At 42.2% G+C, this 12,638-nt stretch overlaps 1 protein-coding gene across 1 annotated transcript; it reads right to left on the bottom strand.

Annotated features, from left to right (window-relative positions):
- Nucleotides 1–298: 298 nt before the first annotated feature.
- On the bottom strand, nt 299–3,102 carry GARIN2 (golgi associated RAB2 interactor family member 2). The gene is made up of 3 exons (XM_009912592.2): nt 2,968–3,102; nt 1,215–1,417; nt 299–612 (listed from the first exon to the last, which is right to left on the bottom strand). Exons 1-3 carry the CDS (start codon nt 3,100–3,102, stop codon nt 336–338), a joined length of 615 nt encoding a protein of 204 aa, XP_009910894.2. The 3' UTR covers nt 299–335.
- Between the last annotated feature and the right edge of the window lie 9,536 nt (nt 3,103–12,638).

Raw genomic sequence — 12,638 nt, 5'->3', positions numbered from 1 at the left:
TTCCTTCTTCTCTGCTTTTTTTTTCAGTGGGTTGTGGAATTCAGTCGAAAAGAGCCATTTAAGAACATACCCCAACTATGAGGGAAAACTAAACACCGAACAGTAAGTAGTATGCTATTTATCGATTCACAAAAATTTATCATGGGTATGGTGCATCTAGCATCCTCACTCCCATTGCCCTGAAATTCTGTAGGGAGTTTACAAGCCAATTATTTTGATAAATAGAACTGTAGCTCCTTCAAAGCACACAAAAACTTTGACTTGAGAGATAGTAGAGAATATTGGCACAAGTGATACTTTCTGATTGGTCAGCTTGAACTTTTGATATCTATTTGCTAAAGACTCACTTTTTCTGATGGGTTGTTTGGGCTGGGAGCTGTCTTGTGACATGTGCCAAAATCCTTGCATTTTACACTGACTTCAGTATTGCTGGTATTTTCTGGGGGTTTCAGGAGAGAGATGAGCTGCAGCCACAGGTGGAATAGGTGTTGTTGCTGGTCTGGTGGGGCACAGAGCTCTAGATAATAGGAACGGCCATTTACTAATTTTAACATGAGGTGATGCTTATCTGTGCTGTGGACAGAGAGTTCCACAAACTTCAAGGGGAAGAACCTATAAAAAAAAAGGGGAAACTCATCATTAAGCACAAGTGGAGATTCCTCTCAAAGAATATATTGTGTCTGTCAGACCTACAGATAGAGTAAAACTAAAAGTGAGAAACTGGAATAGGAAAAAGCTGCCAAATGGATTTGGACACTCTTCTTCTGAGTGCCTCTGGCTGGTTGTGGAAGAAATGCTGGGCAGCAGTGCACAGAATGGGGAGGCAAAGGAAGTTGGCTTCTCTACAACGCCTTTATTCCACTGCCTTATTCCCTGAGAATCCTCTACCCCTAATCTTCCTACCAGCTTTCAGCTTCTGATAAATTTAGAGAAAGGTTTATTAAGTATTTGTAGTCATCATCTATCTATATGCACGTGGGTTGCATTGGCCTGAAATGATGACTGGAGTGGGGCCTAAAGGTGTGTACTTAAAATTAAGTGTTTCTCTTAACTTTGTGATGTTAGTGCTGGGACAAAGACCTGGTGCAAATACGAGGTCTGTTAATGAACTGGTCCTTAAAAATAAGGAAAACACTGCATGGAAATGGGAAATACATTCATATTCCTTATTTAGTCTTCAAAGAAATATTTAACCCTTCTTAGTGCTAACTCACCTGGTAAGTGCTAGCTGTTCCATGTGGGATGGCTGCTCTGAGAGTTTCCAGAAGTTTGTCGTACTTTCCTGTGGGGACACAGGCACCTCACGTGCTACCAGCATCGCATTGGGCATTGGTGAAGTGGGATCGGCAGCACAGATGCCGATGGTCACGCAGCTGGCTCGGTTATGGACAGAAATCGGTTCCCCTCTTCGATTAACCTGAACAAAAAAAAAAAAATAAAGCCCCATCAACACTGACATTTGCCATATGATCTCTCAGAGAATATGTCACCAATACATTTCATGGTGTTTTGGCTTGGGGGCCCTAGAGCTTATGTACTGGGTTGGTGAGGAGAGAGGGAAATGTGGAAAAATGAGACAGGAATGTGTATGAATGAAAAGAAAGGAAAGAAATTGAATAAGGATAAAGGAGGACGGGAAACCACTCTCTTGTGTGTAGTCCAAATCATTGGGTATCTGATTGCTACAGTCAGAAACCTCTTGAGTACCATTATCTTGAATTTCTCTTAGTGTAAACATGATGGAAGAAGCACTCTGTTCTGATGATTCACTGTCTTTGTCAGCATTACTGTGATATTAATGAGACCTGGTTATGAACCAGGATCCTGTTAGGTGCTGTACAAACAGAAAATGGAAAAATATCCCAGGTAATTTATGTGTAAGACAGGAAATTACAGAAAAAGTGAGAAAATACAAGGAGATAAGAATAACTTGATAAGTATGATCAAATCACATGTTGTGTACCATTGTCAGGGTTTGGTTTTGATAGGCATCAGAGAAAAAGTGTGTCCTAAGAAGGAATTTGAGGGAGGGTAATGCATTAAATTTGTGAATATCTAGTAGAATCTCCTCCCAATTGTGAGAGACAGTATGTAAAAAGAGATCAAAGGCTTTTTGTTGTTGTTGTTTCATTTTAATGTAAATGAGTCAGTGATGGAGCTGTTTTCTTGGGTTGATTGGTTAGGGGAACTGCCTCCTTGATAGTAAATGAGGTCTGAAAAATAAAGCAGGGATAAATCATACACTACCTTGAAAATGGATTCTCATAGCTAATTAACATTCCGCATGTGTATCAACAATGCAAGATTGAATTAAGGCAAGACCAAAGGATGTTGCAATTATCACAAAGTGAGGTAATGAAACCCTATGAAAAACACTGTTGGGATACACCATGTAAATAGAATTCAGGTATTTTAGACACACTGTGAATGCAGTATTGTAGGAGCACAGACTGTTGCCAGAGTCTTGCAGGGTTCTTGGGCCAGTGCTTAGGGTAAGTGACAGGCAGGGTAGTGATATTGCCTGCAAGGATGCTAGAAGCCGCCAGTGGGGGGAGATTGCCTGGGAAAGGCTGGCTGCCATTTAGGCTAGGTTGAACTGACATTGATAGCTAAAAACCTTAATGAGATAGCACAGAACCAGAAATTTGCTAGAGCAGTCCTAGCCGTTGCTACAGGAAGGAGTAGGGGCTGACAAGGAAGGGTGAAAACATCACTCATTGTCCTCTTTATCTAATCTGCAGCATTGCTGTTGCTGGGTTTCTGGACTACTGCCTTTAAAGCAGGAGCATAATGAGTCTATAGGAGAAAGGAAACATATCCATATGTATACACAGTAAACAGAGAATAAGAATAGTGAGAACAGATGAATGAGAAATACCTCTTGAGCTGAGGAAAAAAAAAAAGGTAATCATTGCAAGCAGTTTTATCTTGAGCATGCCAGATGATTTCATTTGAATGACTTTTTACCTGGACAAACTTGCTCTCGAAGATGGGAGCAGAGGTAAAAGGAGCATATTCTCCTTGGTTAAGAAGTCTCTGAAGGTCACCCATAATGGATGCCTGACTTGAACTGATGCTTTTAAAATCAAACTTGTTATTCATTTTGCCTATCCACAAAACAAAAATGAATTTATAAGTTAAAGGGAATAGAGATAAAAAGGCTTATATGTTACTCCCCTCCCCCGATGATTATGAAAAGAAACAAACATAACACTTAATGATAGGCTTTATTATACTACTAAAGAGGAGAACCCCAAACCACACATTTTTAACAACATGCAATCTCAAGTGCAAAGGGGAACTTAGTAAGGCTTTCCCACAGCTTTTGACTTATCTTTTACTATTTATTTAAGGAAAAAGGGCCTGTGAATCTATAAACACCAGTTTGCATGTGCTATTCTATACTTCAGTATGTTCTTGTTTATAAGCAATCTTGTATATTTTTGCCACCGTTAAGATAATATTTTTTTTTTTAATTGATGTATTTTTTACATGAGCATAGTGACATACTTTACTTTGCAAATAACAGTAGAAACCCTTGGGCTGTTCTCAGTGCTAGATAGTGACTTCTATCTTTGCACCTCTTGGATCACATATGTTTTTGTCAGGAGTCAAGAAGAGGGCAGGACTTAGGAGATGCTCTGAAGTAAAAATTCTCCAGCAGCTGACCAGGCTGACTTTAACACAAAAGCTGGAAAATAGATAACATAATTTTGATTGACTTATTGAGGGGAAAAAAAAAAATCAAGGCTACTCATTAATTACATTTTGTAAGTCTTTTTTAAACAGCTAATTTCTATTAACCTAAGTAGATACAAAAGTCAAATGGTTTGTTCACGACTGCTCAGTAAGTGGCAGAATGCCAAGAAGAATAGAAATACCCAGCCACTGGGTTTTTAAAAAAATAGATGTAGTAGACTTCTACTTCCCATTCATACCTTGTTTCGCTTAGGTTAAGCCATTTCTGACAGAGAGGAGTATAACTAAGAGAGGACACAAGCGTGCCAGTCCCTTCTGCAGAGCCTGTTGGAATTCTCGCAGCACTAGAAACCCATGATCAGCAGCAGCATCAGGCACAGTCTTGATGATGCAGTTTCCCTGCTTGAGGTTCTTTAAGAAGTGATGATATGAAGAGAAGAGGTACGTGAATGCGTGTATGTGAGGCAGCAAGCTTTGTTGTAACAGGCAGGCAGGGTGGTTTGGAAGAACTCAGCCCCATCACTGCTAGCATCACAATACATCACCTGGTTTGTGCTCTCACCAGTCCTGGCAGCAATTCCATTTCTTGGTTGCATCAGGGCATAGTGGTAACAGGTAGCATGGATTCACCTGTAACATGAACACAATTAAGGGCATGATAACATCAGAGATTTTTGCATAGGTATTGTCCATGCAGCACAGGCTGCCTGCACTCTGTTCCAGGAGTCCAGTCAGGAGTAGCAGGAAGCAGGAATGGAGACAGAACTGTAAACAGATGTCCCAGGAAATCTACTCAGGGCTGCCAATAGATACACCTATAGCCTCTCTCAAACAAGAACTAGGTGCCCAAGCCAGGGCTTAAGTATAGCTTCCAGACCCATGGGCAGAGGGTATGGGGTGGAGATCCCAGGTGAGGCTGGTCAGGGCAATTAAAGCCTATTGGTGCACTCAGGGCCCCGGCCTGGGTGTTAATGAGACAATTTAAAATGGAGCTTGTATTCATGTGTCTTGCTCTGGTTAAATTTTAGCTTCTCTCTATACATTCTTTTGCCAGAGTAACCTTTTAGATCAGCCAGGTGATGTCATAATCAGCCTAAGATGTTAGCTCCTTTTTTTCACCTTATGTGATAACACTGTTCCTTCCAACTCAGCCTGGTGCTTGGACACAGTTCAGGCCATGACTGAGCACCAGGCCGGTTGAAACGGAATTGATATTGCATACACTCAGCCCTTGTTTGGACTGTGCAGTAAGTGTGGTATGCAGATGTCAGAGGAAGGAGAGTCTGAGCTAAGATGGTGTTAGGAAGCAGTAGAGCCACAAGGACTCTTGTAGTGCAGGGTAATAACATTTTCACACCTATGACAGCATTACTATATGATGCTGTGTTTTGTCATGTGCATGTTCTGGCATGGGCAGTGCTAGCTAGCTCAGGTGCCTCTGCATCACTAATCACTCTAATGTGTTGACATATATTTAATCTCCCAGCCTCAGGGTAATGCATCAGCTATTGTAAGACATGTTGCTATCAGTTTTTTGAGACACGTTTTGTGTGGCTTTTGAGGGGTGTGGGGCGTGGGGCGAATCCAGTATCCAGAAGTGAGGCTGCTGCAGCTCTATGCCCCCAGGTCCAAGCAATAATAAGGCTGAGCACCTATTCCCAGCAGGTACAACACACAAATGCACATACACAACATATATGTGCAGCACTCACACAAACACAGACAGCACTAATGGCCGCACCCTCTCTGGCTGATCGGGATGAAGGTCCATTAGTGGGAAATACAGACATGTATATAATGTGGATCCCTTCAGCAGCTGGGCTCAGACACTCACTCTGTCCAGTATCTGGCCCCCGGATCCCAGTCTCCCCAGCTGCTGGCACCTGGCCATATGAGCCCCTGAGGCTGCAACCTCACTCCTGTCGCTAATACAGAAACCTCACTCAGACACACACATGCACACACACACATACACATTGTAGTCTCTGCAGTAGCTGGCTTTGGACACACAGTCCACCCAGTAGGTGGTCCTGGATCCTTGGTCTTTCCAGGTGCCTTCCCCTGGAGACACCTATGCACCCACCCCTCCACACACACAAATGGGTCTCATGTGACCTGCAGACCCCACAGTCTCTCCAGCAGCCGTCTGGGACTCCCCTGGTCCCCCGGGTAGCTAGCTCCTCCCATGGTCTTGCCTCTTCCTCACCCAGAAAAGAGTTAGAAATGACATTTATTAAGACAGGTCAGACTGTGGTGATAGGGCAGGGCACAGGGCATGGCAAAACAAGCATACCTGTTTACACTTGACCAGCCCTTTTTATCCCTTTATCCCTCTATTTTCCTACATCTGTTCCCCCCCAAATCCCCTACACTCATTCTTTTCACCACTTTTGGTTCCTCTCCTAAACATCCCATAAATCTTGTGCAATCCTAAAATGCTTCCCCCCCTCCCTGGCATCCCATAATGTGTCCAACACCCCTGGGCAGTAACCTCCCATAATCCAAAAGGTGGTTGTGAGAGCCCTCCCACTGCCTCATGTTGATGGGTTTCACACCTGGACAGGGGCTGAGGCACTCCTGCGACAGCCCTGGGAGGGGTCCAGCCAGGGCATCCCTATAACTTAACCTGGGTTCCTGCCTGCCATTGTGCTCCTCTGGGTTTGTGGTGATGGGCCTTTGATGGGCTGATGGCTCCTGCGATGGGCCTGGGAGTAGCTGGGGCCGGATCTTATTTGGGTTTGCCCACCTGCCATCCTGTCTGTGCTCCTTTGTGTGTGTGCTTTTTATCCCACCCCTTAACAAAAAACTGTTATTTTTGTTGTTTTAATCTAACCCTAGCTACCACCTCTTAGAAAAACGCCAGTTAATGGAGAAGGCAACAGCATGATTCCTTAGCAACACAGACTGCCAAAAGCATATTAAATCCTGTCTTCTACTCTGTTCCCTGGCTTTTCATAGCACATTGGGCAAATTGATTGGATTTGGCCAGTAGGGAGTAAATTACAGAAAGTCAGTCATGGATGTACGGTGCCAACTAACTGTCTTTTATTTAGATGGGTTCAAGTAGCATTGCGTCTGCATGTGTACCTCTCTCCTCCTGAAAGACTAGCAGACAAGTAGTGCCCAGGCCATTTTAATTTTCATTATTCAATACCTTTAGTGACGAATAGCTACCTAGCGCTGGCACAAAATCCCTGACAGGCTGTGCTTGCAGAAAGGCATAGTATGCCACAACCAACTGGCTGTAATCAGCATTGGCTCCAGTTCACTTGCCTACATGTTCCTGTGAGCTAATTCCCTCGAGTGCAGCACATGCACCTACCATGGGGCTCTGCAGAGCCACATCCCAAGAGACTGCCCACCAATCTTCATCATGAACATGCCTGTTCCAGCATCCTCATCCAAATATGAGAAAGATATAGGAAAATATTAAGCCCGTTTTTTTTCATTGCAGCTTCTCCATGTATGCATGAGGGTGGTCTTGCCTTAGGTGGGATTTATTAGGTCAGCTGGCAATTATCCAAAGTAACGGAATGGCATCCTAAAACAAGAGCACGGGTGAAAAGCCTGTCAGCACCAACAGGCAATCCAGCTAGTAATAAACCACAAGAGAAGATCAGGCATAATAAGGTAAAGTATCAATATTATAGCATAGCTGTCAAGACACCAAAGCAGGTCTTTTCACACTGTATTGAACAGATTCTCAGCTGAAGTAATCAATGAAGTCTCCATTATCAGATTAAATTAAAGGCAAGTAAATTAAAGGAAGATACTAATTTACCAGGACCAAGAACTGCAGATGGATTGCTCAAAATTGAGTGGAAGTGAGAGAAAACAGCTGAGGAAATTCAACACAGATAAAAGTAAAATGGTGCATATGAGGAAAACATTTTCTTGAACTGTCATTATAATTACTGTTCTAGGGTTGACTACTACCAATTAAGAATGAGACTTTAAGGTTATCTGTACTTTAAGACCCATAAAAACACATTGGTTAGAAGCACTGAAGAAAAAAAATTAACTATGAGGAAGTAGAGAGCAAACAGAAGTCATCATTTTGTGGTTACATGAAATAGTGGTGCCTTTTAATACTGTGTGCAGTTCTGGTCTCCTTGCCTTAGACAGAATACAGTAAAACTGACAAGGGTGCAAAGAGGAGCGACAGGGATGATCAGATTTATGGACACTTGGAGATGGAACATGACCACAAATGGCAGACTACATAGATTAGGACCCTTAATCCAGATGATAGCCATCTATAAAACTATGGGTGGCAAAGTGAGGGTGACTTCTCTTTGTTTGCTCCAACGCAAAAGCCTAAGAGGCGTCAAACAGAACTAGGAGATGGCAGTTTCAGCACAAAACAGAAGAGACACTGCTTCACACTGTGGAAGTGTGGGACTTCTTGCCGCAAACACTGTGGGTGCTGGGGGAGTATTTGGAAGATGGATCGTTATCTACCTGCCATGCATTTATACTCTCTCTTCCTGAGATGTGAGCTATTGGCCACTTTTTTGCAAGGGGAGACTTAAAAAAAAATAAATAATTATCCAAAAGTGCACAGGCCACACAACGCAGGGAAGTTTCTGGCATTTTGTTGTCTCCTCAGCAGTTTCACAAGTACTCCCACAGAAGCTGCCTTCTCCTGCTGGTACCAGCCACAGCCAGTGTAGGAAGTTGTGTCTGCAAACATCTGGGCTGGCTTCTCCTGGCCCAGTATCTGGTCTGCACATGGTTGCAGAATTGTGTCCCCCTTTGTGCTCCAAACAGCACAATGTTTCGAAATGATGAAGTCACTGGTTACTTTGCCACAACAGCCAAACATCACAGTTAGGAAATGCTCTTGTCAGACAGGTAATAATGTGTTATGTTGTTATGTGTTAGGTTGTTTTTAAAAAGCTTTACATCCGTGATGTGCTAACTCTCATTTGTCTTGCTGATCTTTCTGATTTCTGTTTGGTAATGGCATTCTTTCAGACCATCCTGGGCCACAGTAAAATCCATGAGGAGAATGTCAGGTACTGACAAAAGCTGCTTTGCATGCTTTCTTGTCAGTCTGGTGGGACAGTTTTTTTGTATGCCAGTGGCTGGCAACATGTCAGTATTGCACTATGATTCTTTTTTTTAGTAGAAGCAAATGCATCTGGATATGACTCTCAATCTGGCAGCGTTCTGCACCTACAAAAGGAGTAACTCAGGGTTGTGAGATCTTACCCTGCTGTTGTTTCTAAGGTAGTTTTTGCACAGATATATATTTACCTACCATCTTCTCTTATACTTTTCTTGAAGTTAGTTTATGTCTACTTTTGAATCCCTGATTATCAAGATCATGCCAGTGCATTTGTTTTCTCTGGTATGTTCAGATTACCTGTGGAGTTACTGGTGTATAATCAGGTTTCGGTTTTGTTTGTGAATTAATTCTGCAAAAATTAAGTTGGCTGCCTCTATTTTTAAATCCAAATTGGGTCCATGCAAATGCAGAAGTCCTTGCACAGGGACAAAGCCTGTTGATTGTCACTGTACAGTGCTGGGATGGAGCAAGTAATCCCAGCCAGGCCAGTCTGACCACTAGAGAGCTACTGAGCATCTGTGCATTGCCCTTTTGAAGGCTTTCTATTCCAAGAGCTTTGTCAGTTTGTGTGCAATATGGCACGAATGCACTGAGCAGGTCTTAATCTAATGCTGAATATGAGTCACTAAGCCCTTTCAGAAAACACGCAACTAGGAGCAATCATGAGGCTGTAACATCTGCAAAACCCACAGGCTTTTCGTCCCCATGAATTAGCCAAGAAGTGTCTGCATTTCAATGCTGAGTTTAAATCCAGCATGGGGACTCACCTTTCCGGGTGGAGGCTGGGATAGACTTACTAGAAAACAAAAGTCAAGTTTGAAAAAACCCTTAAAAACATTCCATAAAAGAAAACATAGAAGAAACAACAATGTGGATTTTTTTCACTCTGAGTAAATAGAGAAGTTCAGCTGCTGAGAGTATCATGCTGAAGGGTACAAATGCAGCGCTTTGTCTTCTGAGATGGGCTGGCTTTAGGAAGGCAAAGGGGTTGCTAAACCATTCAGGAGTGACAGTTACTAGAGATCATGTTCTTCATCATGAGGTTAAGGCACTTAATTGCAACGTACTCACCAAATACTGCTATGGCAAACTATCCCTTGTCCCTGTTTAACAGATCGCTGCTTTAACAATCATCAGCTGCTGCAAATGTTCTCCCCACTGCAAATCCTTTTTCTTCATCTGTAGTTGTGACACTGACCGCGTTGTTGTACCCCTCTCCCAGAAATGTCTCTGATTTCTTTGACTACGTGCATAAATGCCCTTCCCTGTCTAACCCGTAGTGTGCTAAAATTCAGCTTTTTCATGGGAGTAACACCAGCTGACTTTATCTAGCTTCAGGAAGGAGACTACCATAGACACGAAGCATTTAGGCAAAGAGTTTCTTACCTGGAATTTTGGGAAATGCGTACAATAACCTCACAAAAGAAATACTAGGTTGGGATTATATTCCTGAATTTATTTGGGATAAAAGTCTATTAGAAATGTTTGGAAAGTGTTGGCATAAATGAAAAACAATTTTGCCTTTTTTCTGATATTAAAAACTAGTTTCAATTTTCCAGCTAAGGAAAAATAAAATTTTTGGCCCATTTTGTGCTTGAGCATTTCGACATCTGCTCTCTTCCTTCTTATTCTTTGTTTCCTGTCAGGTAAGAGGAAGAGTATAAGGATTATTACATGTCAGCCCAGTCTACTGCTTGATAGCGTAGCCTGAATTGGGCTCTGACTCCTCACTTGACACTCTCTCACTCTCTCACCTAGTTCCTCAGGGGAAATACAAAGCTATACATCCAACTATACCAAATAAATGTACCCAAGAAGGAGACTCTGCCTCTAAGACAACTATTGAACTTGATTGCTGATGAATCTTTATGCACTTCCTGAGATGTGTCTTCAGCATTAACTAGTACTTACGGCTTTTTGCGATCTGGCCCTTACTTTGCTTGTCTTCTCCTTGTCAACTGCAAGTGCAGGTACCTGGAAACACCTCAGTGCTGTTATCATGTAAGAAAACAAAGCTGTGATATGTTTCTTTTGTTTTGGTTTAATGTATCTTTTTCTTATCTAACACAAAACCTCACAAACAGTTCAGATGATGGTGCTATTTTTGAGAAGCTGAGTATTAGAATGTAACAGCAGGCCACAGGAAGTCTGGGCCATCTTAGCCTGGCATCGTCTTTCCAAAATAAGATGTCCCACTAGAGTCTCAGCTCTCAGACATAGTTCCTGTCCTGCAAGTGCTGGCAGAGGTGTCAGCCTGAAGGGCTTTCCCAAGCATGACTTGAGGCAGACCCTGCACACTGCTGCCATACGAACGCAACAAGGCTGGCACGCGCCATCCCAATGCTGACAGACTTCAAACCAAGGCAACTGGAAGAAAAGGTGGATCCAGTCGCTATACTGGGCACTTCTGTGGTCAGCGCAGGGTATGTGCAGACTGCCTGTGGCCTGAAGACCATCTTTATGGGGCATGAGGCAAACAGCGCATCTTCAGGACTGAGACGCGTCAAAGCAGACAACCCTTAGCACTTGGTGCAGAGCGGCAAGCCGACGAGGACAAAGACAGAACATGCAGGGTGATTCCAGTTGCATATTGTCCTTAAGCAGTATCCATGTTGTAATACGTTTTAAGTGCAACCCTTCCACTCAAGAATCAAAAAGGCTAAAGATTCCATGTTAATTAGTAATCTCTGGAGTCATGCAGATCTGTAATAACTACCTACAGATCAAAGATGTTTCATGTTTAGCATATTTTAATATCAAGATAGAATTAACGTTGTAATTTCTGTAGTTGGAAGTCTTGAAATTAGCATTTGGAAGAGGCCAGTCTATTCTTCCATTTATCTGAATACAGCCAATTTTTGAATGATGTTTCACATCGAGGTGTACAATCAAGGTTTTGCTACCAGCTAGCCAGGATACAAAAGTTGCTGTAGTGTTTGAAGGTCACTGTAGGATTATCCCTGGCTGAATGGGACTCAGATGGCCCACTGTGTATGATCATTCCCACGTATAGGCGCAGAAGAAAATGCTGTAAAAAGAAGAAAACTACAAATGTTGGAATACCAACCTTATCTTCAGTCATTGCTGGCATTGCTTCTTGTTAAGTAACTTATGACTTTGTGCTAAAACCTTATCTAGAGAAGTAAAAATAGTGAAAATAGTCCTTAAAATGTTTCCATTTGCAAGTTTCAGTCCTTGAACCAGAGTAACCACATACTTGAAGATCCATTTATTCTTCATTTCTTTTCTGAAGCTTCCACAACCTTCCCTGAAGCCGCGAGTTGGGAATGTTAAAAAAAGTGATTTGAATGTATCTATTTGTATCACATTTATATCCATTTATATTACAACAACCAAGGCAAATTTTTCAGATTTTAGGCTTGATAATTGAGACATAGTTGTAATAATGATTTATTATACTGCTCCCAGAGTTACCTTTCCAACATATTGCTATGGCATTCAGTGTTAACGAAGGCTGGGCTGCATGCCTCTCAGAAACTGCAAAGCTTGTTTTCTTGCATAAAACTTTGAACGCTGGGCAGAGGGGATTACAAAAGACAGTAGAGTGGCTAAAACTGTTTGTATTATCAGTGATTTGGGAAAAAAAATCTTGATTTAACCTCTAAATGCTTTATTCATTACAATGGTAATTAATTGTTACAATGCTGAGATATGGTTTAAACAGAGCCATGCATTATACATAGCATTGTGCCAACTCTTCTCTGCCACATTTGTTTTGAGTAATGGTTTTAATGTAAACCAGACCGAAGATATTTCTGGCTAGGTTTCCTCATATCTCTCTTTTATCTTTGTCTAGCATCTTCAACTGCATGAACAATCTTCCCCGAGGTTGTTGTTACTGGTGTCC

This window comes from Haliaeetus albicilla, chromosome 5 (assembly GCF_947461875.1).
Source record: "Haliaeetus albicilla chromosome 5, bHalAlb1.1, whole genome shotgun sequence".
Classification (NCBI taxonomy): domain Eukaryota; kingdom Metazoa; phylum Chordata; class Aves; order Accipitriformes; family Accipitridae; genus Haliaeetus; species Haliaeetus albicilla.
This window is presented reverse-complemented; position numbering and strand designations above follow the sequence as displayed.